This window comes from Podarcis tiliguerta (assembly GCF_965153285.1).
Source record: "Podarcis tiliguerta genome assembly, chromosome: 3".
In the NCBI taxonomy this organism is placed as follows: domain Eukaryota; kingdom Metazoa; phylum Chordata; class Lepidosauria; order Squamata; family Lacertidae; genus Podarcis; species Podarcis tiliguerta.
In genome coordinates, this window is record NC_139536.1 from 60,698,463 (window position 1) to 60,717,746 (window position 19,284).

Sequence of the window (19,284 nt, forward strand, 5' to 3'; positions counted from 1 at the left end):
TCTGCATCCTGGGCCAGTATCTACAGTATAACAAGCAATACAGCTACATGCATACACTCTTCTTCCAAAGTCTGTGAGTGCACAAATCTGTTTTTCCTTCCCTGTGCAAAGTAAGGAAATTGCAAGATTTCCCTAGTGCAAAACTCGGTCTTATCTGTACCTTATGGATTTAGATTGTGAATTCCACATCACATTTGAAGTCACTGGCAACTTTTCTATTGGTCTTTGCAGATTTAGATTAATACCAGTTACTTATTTTTAATATACCTCCCCTCATCTTTGCCCTATCTCTGACTAGCGCTACAGCTTACACCAATGCAATGAAAAGGCTGTAAAATCAACGCGGTTAGGAAAGCAGAAGAGCAAATTAACAGAAGTCTCTTTGCAGCATAACCATGCAAGAGAAGGCATTGCAAAACTTCAACTAAAAATTAGAAGTGGCCAAACTAACATTTCATGCACACGGTTGTGTTTCCCCCCATTAACTAGAAAATGAATTAATTATTAATATGAATTAATTAGACGTCGATGTTTCCTGCTGGCTATCACCCAGGTTTTTGGTTTTTTTCTGCAGTTACCGTATTAATTTTATTACATATACAAATTCAGTAATAGCCAGCTCTGGGTTTCATACATGCAGTTATAGAATCTAACTTTCCTCAAAGAAACATTACCAAACATGCATAAAAAAAATAAAAAATGGACCTTATTTGGGCTGTGATTCCCAAACCATTTGGTCTGGAGCAATAGTCCTGTCTCCCCAACGCCAATTCAAGACTATGTATTCTCAACTTGCAGGGCATGTGGCACAAGTGGTCCCGGGAGGAGGATTCTGTGGCATTCTGGAATGGAGGCGACAGGCCCAGCGGTGTGGCCAGTGCAGAGAGACACACTCTGCCTGCCCCCTTCCATGCAGCGTTGCTCACTGACTTTGCAAGCTAGAGGGGAAGCCCCTTCAAGCTTTGGGGTAGGGGTGAGGTTCTGAATACATACAAGTAGCACTTTTTAGAGCAGAGGTATGTGTCATACTTCAGACTTGACTTGTGCCACATTTGCCCAAAAGAGTGAGCAAGACCGCCTACAATGGCTTGAGGATCACAGGCCAGGAGTGCAACATATAGCTGAAGGTGAGGAATACAGCGGAGAGAAAGAGAAGAAAACCAAGAACCAGGCACTACATTTTCATTATGCACAGTGTTCGGAAGTTCTCAGAAACAAAGATGTCTCCTCGGGATAAAACCTGATGGCAACCAATTGTTGCTGTTCTTTTTTAAATAGCAGTCCATTTACACATAAAAGCAAACATGGTGGAATTAGTGCACCACTGTAATTTGGAGATGGGGGGGGGAGCAAATGCTTATGGGGGGGGTGGAGAGCAATGTGATGTCTCGCCCTCTTCAAATGGAAATATAGAGCCTTGATTAGTGTCAGAAGAAGAGGGGGAGGGAAAAGGGGGAAAAGAGAAGCACTGGGGTAAAGCTGCTATCCCTCTGTCCAAGCACACAGTGACATTCTTACTGGTAATGCCTGTTGCCCTTTCAGTTCATTCTCAGTCGACATTAGTAGCAACTCTAATTCCTTTATTCGTTTTTCTTTCTCAGGGTCTTCATCATTATAGTGTCTCTGCAATTAAGAGTTAAGGGAAAAGAGAAGGTAAAGGCCGGGTTGGATGCTGCAGTTTACAACGATGACGATGGCTTGCGGCCTTGCAGAATCGCAGGCAAATTAGCCTGAGAGGCTCCTCCACTGGACAAAAAACCCCGGAATCTCTGCTTAATTTTATTTTTTTTGCACAGGTATTAAAGTGCAGAACACAATACCTATTTTCTGGATGCCTCCTGCGGTACCAAACTAGGGAACCTAAGAAACCATTCCAGATCACTTTCCCTGGCCACCTTTTTAAAGAAATGAGTAGACCTCCTCACCATAATACAACTTCTTTCTGCCAGTGTGCAAACAAAAGCACTGGGTAGCCGCTAACTGTGGTAAGCAAACTGGAAGCCTTTCTCAGGACGTGTGCCCTTCCTTTCCTGGAGCAATTGATACCCTCTTCTCCTAAACTGCAAGTTCACCTTCAGCAATGTTGACTCTGGTGAAAGCTAACCAGGGCTTACTCTAAAACCAGGATCTGAAATCCACGCCAATCTGTGGCCTTCAGATTTTTAGAAAGGGAAACCCATGTTTAGCCCTAAGCTGAAAACCACAATGAGATTCTGCTCAGTCACCAAGGTGGGGGAGAATTTGCTCCAGGAAGCAAAGGAGCTGTGAGGAGAGTGTGTGTCTTCTCAAGGCTGGCACCCAAATTGCTGGCAACATGGCTGCCCAGGCCCTTCTCTATCATTTACTTTGTTAAAAGAGCTGTGCCTTTGTCTGATTTTATTTTTTGGCAGGTTAAGGTATTTGCATGTAACTTGCATGTGAAATGTATGGCAAATGGACCCCTGAAATGGTTTTTAAATTTATCTACCTGAATAGCTGCAGCAGCTGGCTGGGGAACATTAACAATATTTACATGAAGTGCTACTGGATATGGGATCTGAGAAGAGACCTAGACCGAAAGACAAAGAGAGCCCAAATTAATCATGCTGTTCACACACTTCTCAATAATGTGATGGGCTTAAGTAACAAACACACACACACACACACACACACACACACACACTACTTCTTATGCCAATCTTTCTACCTCCTTGAAATAAAAGAGGTATCTCATTTTAAATGCAACAAGTTCAGTAATGCTTTTAGGAATTCTCAAACTATAGTGATCCATTGATCAATCAATAACACCCTCCCAACCATCTATTGCTGTTTTATTAATTACTAATTTTCAATTTGTTTTTGGTTACTGGATTATTTTGCAGGCCTGGATTGTATTGATTTTTATGGGGTTGTGAGGTTTTCTGTATTGCATTAATGAATGATTGTGTCTTTTGTACTCCTGGCTCCTCCTTGAGAAATGTGCCCAATTAATTTCATAAACAATAACAAAATGGACAGATGGCATCGAGGTCGCTTGTGTTGGGCTGAAGGCTAAGCATCTCAAAGTAAAAGGGGATAACAGGCCCACAGCATGATTTTTAATGCCCCAGAGAAGGAAAAGGAAAAGAAGCCTTGTTTATGGGCTTCCCAGGAGCATCCGAATGGCCACTGTTGAAAACAGGGCGCTGGACTAGATGGGACCTTTGGTTCAATCCAGCAGGCATCTAACAAGACATGTTTCCCCACCCTTTACAACTCCTTGGTGGATTGTAATACAGACAGACCATCAGATCCATTGCATGTATGGCTCCGCATACATCTAAACATGAGGAAGAATATAGAGAAAGCAGTCTGTGTTATAACCCACCATTCAGTAACAAAGTATGACAAAACTTGGATACCAAATTATCCTACATGTGCTTCCACTTAATTAATTATCTGCTCTTTATCTGTAGATCTCAGGGCAGTCCACAACTTAAAATTACAATACGTCTCATGAAAGAATGTCCCTGTGAGTTCCTGCTATCAAGAAAAGCTAAATACTGTAAAGCAGACACCTCAGATGCTGTGACAAATAAAAAAATTAAAAAGAAAAGGAAGACGTGTTTAAATTGCAACCAAATGGTCCAGTGTTTGACATTTACTGGCAAAATTCTGAGTGGGTTCTCTCTGTATTATCGATTTTTGCCATATATCATATGGACTGCTATATTCTGTAATAAAATAATAACATTACAAACATAATAGAATCATAGAATTGTAGAGTTGGAAGGGATCCTGAGGGCTATCTAGTTCAAACTAGATTCATATAATCTTAGATTCATATAATCTACTTAATAATGACTATGAGTTTATGATTGCTTATAACTATATAACTTATCAGCTATAACTACTTACTTCACCTGCAGCCAAATTGTAAAGGAGTGGAAGTCTAGAACAGGAGAATGCTACAGGTTTAGACCCCACAGAGGAAGTACAACTACTCAATTATTACTTTCTACTTGTCAAAATTAAGTTATTAAAAATGCTTTCACACAAAAATATGAGAATAGGCGTGTCCACCTAGCTTACATATGCCTATCACTGTTGTCTGAATTCCATCCTCTTCATGGAGTGCATAGTTGTAAAATTAAAAACATTGAATGATATCTAACGTAACTATACTGAAGAGTAGAGCCATTGAAATAAATGGATTTACATTACTCAAGTCCACTGACTTCAGTGGGTTTAATTCCAAGCAGTCACGCCTCATTCATTGTTTTAAAAGAGTGAGGCCAAGCAATTCTAACCATGCATACTCAGAGGTAAGTACCAATGAATTCAATGGAGCTTACCACCAGGTAAGTGGAGTTAGCACCGCAGCCATTATGCCTCCTACAGACAACTGCTAACTTGCATCCTTCCCAGCCCTAGCAGATGGTCTGGGCATTGCTGATGCTGCAATGTGGCTAAAACTATGTACACGTGGACTTGATTAGATCTTCAGATGAGAGTCCACAATGAACCTCGTGCAAAAGCAAGCTATAGCAGTGTATCAATCATATTAGCCTCCCTTTCTCCATTCCTGCCATGGTCATGCATGGCAGTTACAATATCTCAATGATGGGGAGACCTAGCTGTCAACCGATTGAATTGTTTCCATCAGCTTACATTCTGTGTCTCAGAAATGTGGTAATAGGAGTAGTCACTGGTGGCTGGGGTCGGGGTGGAGGTTGGCAGCTGCACAGAAGGTGGGGTGTGGGTAAAGCCCATTAAATGGTTGTTCTTTGGAAAACTTGTGGCTACTGAAGGCTGGCTGACTTTGGAAGACTCCTGAAGATAACCTTCCTGTTCAACCTTTCGCCGCATCGTAGAATTCCAGTGGTTCTTGATAGCATTATCAGTTCTGCACAAGAACACAGGCATATAAAGAAGAAAGAATAATATGAAATCGAATGCTCAGAAATGGTTAAGGTTAACTGACAGGAGAGAGCAGTTAACATACAACATTACCATGGTCACCTAGGAAATCTCCTTTGCACTTTAATAGTGCTTATATTGGAATACGTCATTCGGCTCACATGGGCTGAACTTCTGCTACAAGCTCACAACAGATGGGTTTTTACTGTTGTCAAAATATGCAACTATCCACACTGCATTTCATTAGTGCCCTGCTTCTGTAACTGGCAGCAAAAATTAAATAGGTAAAGCAGTGACATAAAAAACAAACAAGTCTCCCTGAATTCAGTTCTGATGTCAACTCCTCCTGCCCCTTCTCTTACATTATGTTCCACCTGGATAAATTAATCAGTCCAGTTGCACCTCATCCTCTAACATGTGACGCAACAGGCACAACCTCCTGATTCCTTGACGCACTAAGCCCTACAAGCTTGTCAAATACAGCCATTCCAAAAGGAACTCTGTAGCATTCCACTGCTGCATGGAGGCAATGCAAAGTGGTCATCCTCCAAGCAAACATACTAGAAAATCGAAACCCGTTCTACAGTCAACGAAGCAAATATTTTTGCTCTTCTTGGGTTTGGGCTTTATTTGTGGTTACCCCAAGATGATTGGAATTCATCCAAGGGATGTATACAAAAGCCCTTGATGCTGGGAAGTTCTGCGGGCCTAAAAAGCACGAGAGTGTAGTGTTCTCTCCTGACCTACCCTGGTGGATCTAATAAGTTTAGGGAGTGAGGGAGTATAGATCTGGGAAAGGGCAAGGTGAAGCCAGAGTTAATCACTCTCTCCTAGAGCATCATTTTCCTTATCTTCAAAGGATTTCCAAGGCCTGAAGTGGGAGGTCCTGATCACAGATCTCCTGTGTCATATTTAGTCTTCACCTCAGTTAACTTCCAGTCTTGGGACACAGCTTGTTAGGGCTTATGTGACTATGGTGTTCATACTCAGTGAAAGGAAGAAGGTGGTGGGTTACTCAAAGAAAAAAGCAGATTTGTGTCTGTGTGTGACATTCTCCAAAAGCTGTTTAGGTGCTTGAGTAATAATTATAATTATCTTACTACATTATTAATTTAGAATGGTTTCATAATTATGCTTTAATATTATCTAAAATAAAGTTTCTGTTCATTGCAGAACTGTAGAAAGAAGAAGTGCCAGGTCCGTTATGCTTCCTCTTTCCTCACTTCTACAGGAGTAGTAGGACATGGATCACCATAGAGGGATTGTAGAACTCTCCATATGGGAGATCAGGAAGTCTCACGCCCCACACGATTCATACTATGGTAGAAATGAGTCGAACACCTATTTCCTTCCGTCTTTGTAACATATGAAGACGTCGTAACATTATCAGGCAAGGTCTTCTGTGTCACTGGAGATCCACACAGCCTTAAATCATCTGAGACGTTATTTCACAGAGGGCCCCCAATAGCTTCCGCAGACTGCCTGTTCTATTGACCAGATACAATTTAGAAAACTTCCCCTACAATTAAAGCTAAAAGTTGGTTGCTGTAGCTTTGTGTCAACTTATAAAATAATGCACAACACTTTGATCTCATCAGCTTGGCCATGCACTCACTTGCATTCATTAGGAGCAAAATTCATTAGGAGCATTGCATTTGTTCTGCTAAGACGACAAAATACAGAGTTTCATCCACTCATCTCCCATCTCCACCCCAGTCTTTCCTTTAAAGTGCTGCTCTCTGTCATTACCGTCCAGGAAGCAACTTTGCAATTTCTGCCCATCTGTTTCCCAGTCTCTTGTGTGCTTGGTAAATAATTCTATCTTCTTCCTCTGTCCAGGAGGTTTTTTTAACTTCTGGATTCAAATGGTTGTGCCATCGCTCTCTGCATTGTTTCCCGATCCTTCCTTTCAAGTGCTTAGCGATGACAGACCAGCGCTTGGGACCGTATTTCTGCACCAGCTCTATCACCTTCAAACAAGCACAAAAACAAGTAAAGTGCCACCTCTAACTTTCAGGTGTTATGCTATGGGACCAAAACGCAATCATTCTCTTATGTTTCATGGAAGATCAGGGCTGTGATGTGCATCAGGAATTTAGATAGGCCAGCATTATTATACAGGAAGAAAAATGGGAATAAAAACAGGTGCAAAACTTATTAGGGACTAAAGAAGGCAGCTGAGTACGAAAAGGCGGCATCCTAATAATTGTCTTGCCATTATAGCTGCCTCATTACATTTCCAGACTATCACAAATTTTGGGTGAGATTCTTGCACAACAAATCCACTCCCCCACAAAAATCCTCCCAGACTTTTGTGATAAGGAAAGTAAAGGGGGAAAACCACACTGGACACAACATACAACGTTCCCACACATTAGAATTAGTTATCAATCAATATTCCACATAATTTAACCTCCTCACAAACTTTGTGCAAACAAAACAGGATGCCTGGAATCACCTCTTCTATAATTATTCCCAAAGTATTCCCCAAAGATGGGAGGGAGGATTTGGGCTCAAAAACATGAAGCTTGCTTAAGGCCATCTAATGAGATAATAACTGAGAATCGAGTCAGGGACTTCCTGGTTCACAGCTCAGTCTCTCAACCATTCTGTATTACACCACCTCTCAAGTGGACAGTTAAGCAATTATTTAAAGTGCTGCTGGAAGAAATGTTAGGGGCTGTAAAGATCAATTATTAAATAACTTAAATTACAGGTATTATTTCATCAAAGTGGATGTAGGTTGGCTGCACCCAACATTTAATGCTGATGGAACGATTAGATTAAAATAATATTGTTAACTTACTCGCTGATCTTCTTCTTTAGTCCACGGGCCCTTAATAAGTTCTGGATTTAGTACCTTCTGCCACCGATGCTGGCACTGTACATCTGTCCGATTCTAACAAGCCAAAAAACCCCCAACAAATTACATAATTGCTACAGCTGCGTGAAAAAATGCAACTTTGTTAACAAATGCCCCATAGATGCAATTCTGAGTCATGATATTGCAGTATTTACACTATTATTCAGCACGCATGCTGCCTCTGCAAGTAAAATCTTTACATTTTATTGCTTACATCACCATCAAAACAAGCAAGGATCAGGCCACTGATAGAGGTAAAACTGAGATGGGGATCTTCCAAAGGAAGAGTTGGACACTATGACAGCTTCAGCTACAAAAACCTTGCAGCGCCTTCTCATATTAATTTTTGATTGTAGACAGCAGACAGATACCATAGTTGCATACTAACCTACCAGCTATTCGTTAAAAATGAATATATAATAAACTTTACCTGCTGCTTCTCAACAAGTGTGTCAGAAATTACCAGCAGAACCACACACTTAATAAGCAATAGCAACTACGGATCAAAGCCAGTTTCTATTCTGCATTGATGCTTTTTTGTTCCATTGAGAGACGGATAGATAGATGATGTACCAACCATCTGTTTGTATATAAAATCCCCCCCAAGGCTTTTAACATTTCTCCTTCCTCCATTTCATGAGAAGTGAAAGAAAGACATTTAAATGTTGGGTATACATGGTGAAGTTCTGCAAGCCTCCCAAATTGCTATAATTGTATTAAGTCCCCATCTGTAATTATGAAACAACCTCCCCTGCTTTCACCCACTGATAAATGTGTGGTTATAAACAGAAAACGAGGCCTACTTACAGGAAGGAAATTGGCAATAACTTTCCAATCTTCTGTGCCATTCTGCTCCACAAGTTTCTTTAGCTTCTCATCCTAATACGTTACAAGAAAAGGTGATTTAAGTTCATCTGACTTGTGTGTGTGCATGTGCGTGTTTTAAAAGTCAATACTATGCATTGCTGATTGTCATAACATCTGTCAACAAGGAAAAGGAAATCTCTAGTTTGGTTGTTCTAGGCATCTTGCACACTTTTTACGAGCTATTAGCAAGATTTTGCAACTTCACTGAAATAGTGTGTCATTTGCTATTTTGGAATTGTGAGCCCGCACCAGAAGACTAAAAAGTCAGTATACTGTATGGAAGAAAAGGCAAAGTTGAATTACAGCGGAACTTCGGTTCTCAAACGGCTTAGTTGACGAACAAATCGGCTCCTGAACGCCAAAAACCCAGAAGTAAGTGTTCCGGTTTACAAATGTTTTTCGGTAGCCGAATGTCCGACACGGCTTCCGCTTGAGTGCAGGAAGTTCCTGCAGCCAATCAGAAGCTGCCCCTTGCTTTTCGAATGGTTTCAGGAGTCAAAAACCAAGATTAGACTGTAATTGATCAGCCTTCTTTGAAAGTCCCTTCCTAGTAGCTTAATAAAATGAGGCCACAATCCCACGTACATTTATTCAGCATCACAGGCTAATACAGCCAATTCCACCAGATTTTTGAATCTAATGTATGACCTACTATACTCTTCACTTAGAACTACTTAGTGCACCACCCAACCACAGACGTGCCATTAGTGGCCATGCCGTGAATGAACATAAAGCATTATCTTGGATGACATGATCGTTATATAGGAACCTTACACAACGAATAGGAAAATTCTGCACAGCAACATTCTGTTCCATCCTTCCTTCAACTAGCACATATTGATGTACATTTTGTATTCACAACAACACAGCAAACTAAGCTAGTCTGAGAACGACACATTGCAATGAGACTGAAAAGAGCAGCCCTGTGTTGTGCTTGTCCTTTTCTTTGCATGTAATAAAATGTACCTCGTTTTCCGATGTTACTATTCCCTACCCGGTATGATGGGCTAAAGGTGGCAGGGAAACACACAGTGAGATAATGCAACTTTCACTAAATGTCCTGTACGGGGGGGATTCAATGTATGGGTGGTCTTGGCAGCAGCCCCATCATTATCGTAACATGCAGTTTCACCCACAGCGACTTGCCAAAAGCCACTCAATGAACTCCATGGCCGAACAGGAATTCAAATGCAGCTTTCACCATTGAAGTTCAACACTCTTTGTAATTGGGCCAATGGGGTTTCCAACATTATGCCAACCAACCGCATGGAGCACTACCATGAAGGAACACTTTGCACTTGCAGTTGGGGTGTAATGTTTTAATTGACACCCACCCGCCACTGCCATTATATTCAAGTACTGGCTTAATTAATTTGTTGATTGGGCAGCAAGACAGCAGTCTCCATACTATTTCTGAGTATTCTCACTGACAACAAATGCATTAATCTAGCAAAATTATTTGTCTTGTCTCAATAACCTTTACTGAAAGTTTAGGAAGCATAACACTAGGCCCCAAAGGCTATTTAGGAGGAATGAGAGTTCTGCAACAAACAGCCTAAGCTTTTACAAAAGCATTTGGGAAATGACCTGCTAATGTTTACACAGCAACATCAGTGCATGATGTTAATCAAGCCAAAACAGCTTTATGAAAATTGAACTGCACAGAAATAATGGAAGCTTAAATAATGATTCTTGATACTGCCAAGTGATTCTTTTCCCCAGTACAGAAGCTTATGCTGAAAATAAATATATGAGTGACAGAGTGTGAAAAAATAACTGAGGCTTATAGCCACTTACCTGGGAGAAAGCCCACCTAGTGGGAGTTAGTTCTGAGTATTCAACTCTCGCATTTAGACTGCTATCCTGTTCACATTTACCTATTAGTAATCTCTATTGAAAGTAATGAGACCAGGTTGCAGTGCGCTTGATTGCTTTCCAAAAAGGAGATAACATATTGAAAACTAGACTGGGTAGTAGATAGTCACAGTTCTTCAGTATCTTAAGAGCTGCTGTTCTAAAAATGCAGCTCGGTTGTTCAGAAACTCCAGTGGGTCCTACTGGTTTGGAGTATATTAAACAAATGGTTCTGAGGTCTCTCGTTAAGGGATCAGCCTTCCAACACCATTTGCTTTTGTTTAGTAGCTCCTGACTAAATTAGTAGTTCCCAACTCTTTAACAGTCTCGTTATATATTCCTTTCTCATTAGTGACCACAGAAAGAGTACGAGAATGGAAGCAACCCCCCTATCACTTTTCTTGCAAAGCCTAGAGGTTGATGGCCCATCTAGAAAGGATCCATAGTTTCTGCTCATCTATCTGCTGTAAGGCATTGCTATCTTGGTTCCTCATGCAGCAACCATTAGAAACATGAAGCGATGACACTGATATCAACCAAAGAGAACCAAAGGGCAACCTTAGTATGTCCACGCTTCATTACCTGACCTTATAAAACAGTGCAACCCACCCATGTATAAATTTATAGAGCAAATGATGTTCAGTGATGTTTTCAATGGCCCTGGATAACTTCAGCTCAGGGGCATGCCAGTTTGCAAACTTGTATGGCATAGTTGACCAGTTGGCCACATATAGGTCTTGTGATATGGCTACAAAAACGGCCTTATAACACAAAAGGAGATTGTGGGTGTGCCCCATCCCAGTACCTTCCCCTTTCCACATAAGTCAATGGAGTGATTGCTGCTCTGCTGCCTTCAATGAAGAAGGGTTGGCGGTGTGTGTGTGTGCACACATTGTGCTCCCAAGTGGGAGAGAAAATACGGCTCTATTAATGCTTCTCATACTTTTCCTACTTCCATTGCTCCTGGGTGTCCCTCATCTGTTCCAATTCCATGCCATAATAGCTACATCAAAAATATCCGATGACCATACAAGAGCAACTACTGAGTAGCAATGAATGAAGTAGACCAGAAGTGGCTTTCTCAGGAGTGGGGGTGGAGAGGCTCGGTGCTAGCTTCTCAACAGGTGTGTCACTGCTGCTTACCAGGAGGTGGAGGGACAAGGCAGCTAGCGTGGATGCTCCAGCAGGAGTGCCCAATTGGCACCACTGGTGCACCTGCATTGCAATGAAACACCTGCCGGGAAGCTAGCACTGAGACTCCGCCCCACCAGGCAAGCTGCTTCAGAAGTAAACTAATTATACATGTCAAAAGGATTTCCTTTCAAAATATGTTGTTTGTTTGTGCAAGCTTCCTTGGATATAACCCAAACAATCTTTCCACCCCTCCCCCCAAGAAGTCACCTATAAAGCCCCCTCCCAAAAAAGAAATCTTCAGATGATTTAATTGGCTATTGTCCTTTGCTTTCAAATTTACTTTTTCAGAACAAAAAAACAAAGCTACCTTTCTAGGTACAGGCCTACTCAAGGCAGTTGACAAGCAATTTTAACAGGCCTAGGCTCACATTTCTTAAGAGGAAGCAGCTTCTATTCTTGTACTTAGGAGAAGCCAAAGCAACTGAGACTAGGAGTTTTATCCACACCTTTCATAAGAAACATAAGAGGAATCTTCCTGGATCAGACTGAAGGCCCTTCTAGTCCAGCATTCTGTTCTCAGTGGCCAACCAGATGCCCATAGGAAACCCATAAGTAGAATCTGAGCACAATGGCACTCTCCCACTCATGTTCTCCAACAACTGCTATTCAGAAGTATAGCGCCTTCTGGAGATAATACAGCCATCCCAACTAGCAGCCATTGATAACCCTATCCTCACTTAAGCTTGTTGTAATTCACCTTTTAAAGAGTCATCCAGCTTAAGTGGTCATTGCTACATCCTGAAGTACTGAATTATATCATTCTATCTATTCATTGTGTGAAAGACTACTTGTATTTGTCTGCCCTGAACTTTTCAGCTGTTTACCTCTTCCCGGGTCCACCGTGTTTTCCCTAAATGGCGTTTTCCACCCTTGGGCAGCAGACCATCATAGTCATGATCATATACCTCCAGGTCTTCATCCTCATCATCGCTGCTGTATATGCTGGAGAAACAGAGCACAAAGACAAAACAGGGTGAAATGCAAAGCTGTTTAGAATGACAGGATTTGCAAAAAACTAAAACTAAAAGGTTATGAGGGTAACTGTTTGGAAACTTGCACTGCAAGATTTTGTTCTACATTCTGTTCCTAGTATTCTGAACTGGTTATGCTGTTTTTGGTATCCACAGATACAAGCGAAAGGTTGGCAACTTTCTTATTACTGTGCATGTTTAGACCTGCTCATACTGTTAGATCAGTGGCAAATTACACACTTGGCAGCTGTTCAACCAATGATGGTTTCAAATTAAAACGCAATGTTTAGGACAATAAAGAGAACGGAGGCTGTGTCCTTTGCCCAAGTACATACTCAAAATCCTTAACTTATGCCAGATCACTTGAAGAATGCTCTATGCTTTCACACAGTTGATAAAGAAGCTTGCATATTCAACTCCCAGGTGATAAATGCTGAAGGGCTGGGTATTTTTTAAAAGGAAATACATTCAATACTATACTTTGTCAAATAATGAAAAGACTAATAGCCTGATCCTATGTACACTGATTCAGAAGCCGTGCTGAGTTCAACTTGACTGATGCCAAGGAAAGCTGCATTTCACCTGCACACTTACTTAGGTGTAAGGCTGCAACTCCAAACACCCTTACAAGGAAGTAAGTCCCAATGAATTCAGTGGCACTCGCTTCCAAATAAACATGCACAGGCTCAGGCTGCACAAATGCACAGAACAGCAACCTAATGAACATCAGAGGGCAAAGGCTTCTCAAAACAAATGAAATGTACAGACATCAAGTGATCAGGCTGTTTTGTAAATGAAAAGCAGTACCAACAAATCCACAATTCATGGCCAACTACAACTATAACTTGAGGACAAATGCACAATCTGAAAACTTCACAGCACTGAAGTGAACAGTCACATTACTTAATTATAAATAGTTGTCTTGTTTCTAGTCCACCTGAGGTATTTTCAGCTGCTAATTGAACCCAGATCTCTCCCAAGGCAGCAGTGAGTGGAAACAATCACAAACATCCAGTTTAACCCATCGAGTTCAGTAAAGTTAAAACAAAGTGTGTTGCAACACAAATGGCCTTACTTCATTTCTATTGTGCAATGTTTTATTTCTAACTTTATAACATAAACATAACTTTTGAAACCTCCGCATACTAACTGTAAATGCAGTAGAAAAGAACACACGGATGATTTATGGCTAATTATGCTGATATGTGAATGGGATAAACCTCAGATGCAGTTTAAGCATGTGTTTTGAGGGGGGGGGGGGAAGCTTATTAAAGCAATCCTGACAAACACCGGAACAGGAACTAATGGCTAGGAGCATCAGCTAGTTACACAGGTGGAGAGTAAATAGGATTACTCAGAAGCAGTGCCTTGAGGGTTGCATGTTAGTAGCTGTAGTATCAAGCTTTTCTTTTCTGCTACCACAGTTTCCAAATAAAGGTGAAAGGAATTTAGCTGTTCTACAGATAAAAATTGTGTCATTGTTTTTATAAGTAGAACACATGGCATGTGGTGAATGCCAAAGACATTACACTACTATATGAAAAATCAGAAGTCGATTTTGAAAACTACAGAGATACATCTGCTTAAATTGAGACTTGCTCATGAAAACCTAAGTCACCTATTCAACTCATATCTCAGGACAGGGGTGACCAACCTTTTTGGACCAGTGAGCACATTTCAAATGTTGAGAGCATCCTGGGGATGCCTAGCACAAAATAGCTGCTATGGGTATGTGTGGCACAACACAAAATTGGAGCAATGGACATCCCCAATACCCCTATGCTTAAGCAGAGGAAGTCAGCTATGTCCTGCAGGTCCTGATTGTGGAAGTCACACAATACTGATTTTACAAACAAACAAACAAACAAACAAACAAACAAACAAACGCACACCAATATTGTTGCTGTATGTTGTTGCAGTGTTGTTGCAACAGGGAATATTACTCAGTACCAGGAAAAAGATACAAAGCGGCCACACCACACTCACTTTCATTTCACAGAAATTGCTCAGAAAGCACCTGCACATTTTGCCCCACAACTTTCATTCTAGGGCGGCTAGAGACTTTAAATGAATAAATGTTCGGAGTTTGGAGCACCTTCCCAGGGGGACCATTAAAAGCATTTATGGACACCATGGTTCCCACAGGTGCTAGGCTGGTGACCCCTGTCTTAGGATCTCCCGTCACTAAACTATTACATGCCATTCATCAAGTAAGCCTTGCTAAGACTATGTTGTTTATGGAGAATTCAACTTAGGTGACCTTAAATTTGGATTCAAGCTCGGGCACATTATTGGAGATAAAAAACGCCACCAGCAGACTACCTGTTACCAGACTGCTCAATTTCAAAATGTAGGTACATCGAACATCATGTTTTCATGGGAGGGGAATCTGTGGCCCTCCAGTTGTTGTTGGATTCCAACTCCTATCAATCCCAGGAAGGATGGCCAATGGGCAAGGAGGATGGGAGCTGCACTCCAGCAACATCTGGAGGGTCGCAGGTTCCCCATATCTATCCCTGGTGTGTTTTATTAATCACTACCATACCCTAGAACAGTTGTAGGTAATCTTTGGCCCTCCAGATGCTGCTGAACTACAGCTCCCATCATCCCTGACCACCTGCAACGCTCCCCATGCTTACCCTAGAAGAACCTTTCACCATGGCACATTAGCTTTGTACATGCAGGGAGAAAGTTATCTGGGTGAGCCCTGGTACTACAGTAGTGCCCCGCAAGACGAATGCCTTGGAAGACGAAAAACTCGCAAGACGAAAGAGTTTTCCGTTTTCTGAGGTGCTTTGCAAGACGGATTTCCCTATGGGCTTGCTTTGCAAGACGAAACGTTTTGCGCCTTTTTTTTTTTTAAACCGCCAATGCATTCCTATGGGAAACCGTCAGTACGCATTGGGTGCTTTGCAAGACGAAAAAACTCGTAGAACGAAAAAACTCACAGAACGAATTAATTTCGTCTTGCGGGGCACCACTGTAAATCTCTAACAATATCTCTAACAAATCTCTAACAATAAATCAAAAGTGGCACATTTCTGCAACAGATACATCATGTAGGATTGCTGGTCATGCAGCTTGGCCATCACTCATAGCCGTGGGTAAGATGCCTGGTTCTCAGCCTCAATTTCCCATGAATAAAAATGAAATGATGGTGAGTCGCTTTATGGGGCTTTGAGAAATCTAAAAGTGCTAAGCAAGTACCATATTTTTTGCTCTATAAGGCTCCCTTTTTCCTCCTAAAAAGTAAGGGGAAATGTGTGTGCATCTTATGGAGTGAATGCAGGCTGTGCAGCTATCCCAGAAGCCAGAACAGCAAGAGGGATTCCCGCTTTCGCTACGCAGCGATCCCTCTTGCTGTTCTGGCTTCTTGGATTCAGAATATTTTTTTTCTAGTTTTCCTCCTCCAAAAACTAGGTGCGTCATATGTCTGGTGCGTCTTGTAGAGCGAAAAATAAGGTAACTAAAAACTGAGGGTACAGTCCTACAGCTTTAAAGGTATCTCCATGCTACAAGCCCCAGCGATTGCATCACCAATTACCAGAGGCCAGAACAGTCTGTCTTCCACAACACCAACACATCTCTACATTATGTGCCTGTTATGGGCTTAATTGTAAGCTGCCTTGTGAGGCAATCCTGGCTGAGAAGCAGAGTTCAGATGCAATAAATAAGTAATGCACAGTAGTGGGCCATGCCATGAGGTGCAGCCGCCCTCTTGACACCAGAGAGATGGAGCTTACTTGGACAGGGTTGTGCAGGGTGACAGTGAGATTGGAGCTGTGCAGGCAAACTGGCAGGAATGCCAGATTGGTTCCACTGGCTGTGCCTGCACAGCCTTCATCTTGCTGCCACCCAAGGAAGCTGCAGAGATGTCAGGACAGGTCCACGGCTATGCCTCACGACACAGGCTGCTACTGATAACAGATATTCTGCTGTGTTCCTTTTCTTGAGAACTCCCACCATCAGTCATATGCTATAGCCCTCCTCTGACTGCGATCAGGAAACATGCAAAGGGATGAGCATGTTCTTCAATCCCTGCACCTTTTAGAACCCTTTTTTCTAGGGCTACAAAATACTCAAGGAACATATCTGAGTATAGAAGGCTCCATGTTGCAGTCAGCCACCTCCACAAGTTGGTCAACAAGAACAGTGCTGGGGAAGGGGCAGAGTTAGCTGATTACAGGACACATAATGCAAAGCCATGGCTAATGGTAGGGCTGCCATTTCAAAGGTGGAATTGACGTCTGGGGGGAATTTCCGAAAGGCAGCGGTTTGCCTTGGATCTTAGGCAAGTCAATAAAAAAAAAACTCAACAAGATTTGTCTTTTTTAAAAAAAAGCTGAGGTAGCTGGTAGACAGTTGTTGAAACATATACACTCTTCTGCCATTAAAGAAAACACAAGCCAGGAAGAGCAGCTCTTCACTTTAGATTTTAGGCAGTGGCGGCTCCTTAACTGTACAGTGTACCTCGGGTTACATACGCTTCAGGTTACATACGCTTCAGGTTACAGACTCCGCTAACCCAGAAATAGTGCTTCAGGTTAAGAACTTTGCTTCAGGATCGGAACAGAAATCGGGCTCCGGCGGCGCGGCAGCAGCAGGAGGCCCCATTAGCTAAAATGGTGCTTCAGGCTAAGAACGGACCTCCGGAACTAATTAAGTACTTAACCTGAGGTACCACTGTAGTTAATGTGGAGGTCTGAGTTCACACATAATGCTATGGTTAACATTAACTACAGTTTATAAATCAGCTACAAACCTTGGTCAGCAAGCAACCTTGAATTGTAATTTAATAAACCCCCGTTAAGCAGCTGGACTGGGTTCCTACGGAATACTAAGACATGAAGTTGGACTCTTATGAACACAGATGGCATTGCTTCTGGATATGCAAACATAGGCTGGTTGTGTTTGTCCCATTGAAACCCAGAGTACAGTTTAATTCAGCTTTGAGTATAGTTTTGCTGATTTCAATATAACTGTCATAACTACCTTTATCTGGATCTGGGCCTTTACGATTAGGTCACTATTTGAGTGACTAATAGCTCCATCCTATGTATATTAAGTAGAAGTAACTCCCACTGCTTTCAGCTGGGAGTAAGCAATGAAACTTAATGTGCTTAATGACTAAACGGGAACTTATTCATGTTGTAAGCCAACTTGAGCATGGTTTTAACTATGGAAAGGCTGCATACTAATAAAATTATGTATGTTTGTATGTATGACTCATAGAACTGTAGAGCTGGAATGGACCACAAGGGTCATCTAGTCCAACCCCCTGGAATTGCAGGATTGGTTCTCCACATGCATGCAAGTTTTTTTGGGGTTTTTTTGCAATGTTGTCATTGCAAGTCTATAACCCCATTCACCCTTTTGAAAGGAGAATCGAGTTATACATTTATTTATGCCGTGTAATACTTGACAGTCCCTTAAAAAATAAAAAAATAAAAAATACAATATGTGTTTACAATAAAACTCAGAAACTGCACTGTATTTCAATGCAGTATTAGAAAAACCTATTGCTAATGACCCATTTGCACTATCTCAATGGCCAGTTTACTGCAGCCTCGAATTTCAAACCAACTCTGCATCCTGTTTAGCAGCATTGCAGCTCCTCTTTTACATTTCAAACAGAGTGGATCCAGCCCCAGATCTGCCTCTCTCGTTTCCTTCCAGCGCAATAAACTGCTCAGTGTACCTTCGCTTGAGATGACGTGTCAGGCCGAAGGAACCTAAAGAGTTAAGAGCACCCCACCTGCTAAGTTTTGCTGAAAGGCTCCACGCGCGAGCGCTACCCTTTTGCCAAGGAAACCAAATTGTGCAACCAATTCAAACGAGAGGAAGGGAGGAGAGAGGGGTGGAGGGGCGGGGAGGAAGTGATTTGTTGCTGGCGCTTTACTACTACTACTATTACTACTATCGCTGACACTGTGATTGAAGGGGAAAAAAAAGCGAGCACCGCGCTAGCCAACCGAAGGGCAGCCCCTGCCGTTGCTCTGACGCGACTTCACCACGCTAAGCCCTCCGGCCAGGTGCTGCAAGGGGAAGCAAGCCCCGGGCTTTTCCCCCTTTCTCTTTCGCCCTTCTTCGCCAACAGGGGATCCACCATCGCCTGTTCTCCCCGCCCGGAGTGCAAGAGATCGTAACTCCCCGCCTTGCAGTCCCATTCATGCTTCACACACTAATACAACTCCTTCCTGTACAGGATGTATTATTACCATCATTAAAAAAATAATCCGGCGTTGAGTTTTTTTGTTTTGTAAGGCACGGTTCGAACTCTTCCCAGCCCAAAACTTTGCGCTTTGCCAAGGCAAAGCTGGGAAGAAACCCCACGAGTTCCCCCCGCCCAGCGCTGCCGCTCCGCAGGAAGGAAGCGAACTGGTTGGGCGGCGCGGCGCGCGCGGCAATGCCCGGGCTCGGCAGAAGCGGGGCACCCCGGGTGCGTCACCCAGGGCCGCCGAAGTCGCTTTTGTGACCCAGACTCGCAACTTCGGCTGCACACAATCGCGAGCGCACGCATGCCCCGCGCCGACCCGTTTTCTCGCCGCCTGCCTCTTCTCTTTTCGTATTAGATTAGCAAGAACCGAAAGAGAAAAGGGAAACTTCAGCGTGAGCCCCAGCAGCTAGGACTTTGCTTTCCGTGCCAAGGGGAAAGGA

General features: G+C 42.5%; 1 protein-coding gene across 4 annotated transcripts in view; it reads right to left on the reverse strand.

The window, feature by feature from the left end:
• The window catches only part of MYB (MYB proto-oncogene, transcription factor), a 36,545-nt gene that overhangs the window by 15,516 nt on the left and 1,745 nt on the right, over window positions 1-19,284 (reverse strand). For all 4 annotated transcript variants that reach the window (XM_083434863.1, XM_083434861.1, XM_083434862.1 and 1 more), the window contains 7 exons: window positions 12,481-12,598; window positions 8,549-8,620; window positions 7,685-7,777; window positions 6,628-6,848; window positions 4,630-4,864; window positions 2,468-2,548; window positions 1,519-1,623 (listed from right to left, as the gene is read on the reverse strand). In XM_083434863.1, coding sequence (XP_083290989.1) covers window positions 1,519-1,623; window positions 2,468-2,548; window positions 4,630-4,864; window positions 6,628-6,848; window positions 7,685-7,777; window positions 8,549-8,620; window positions 12,481-12,598 — 925 coding nt within the window. The remainder of the gene's footprint in view (window positions 1-1,518; window positions 1,624-2,467; window positions 2,549-4,629; window positions 4,865-6,627; window positions 6,849-7,684; window positions 7,778-8,548; window positions 8,621-12,480; window positions 12,599-19,284) is intronic.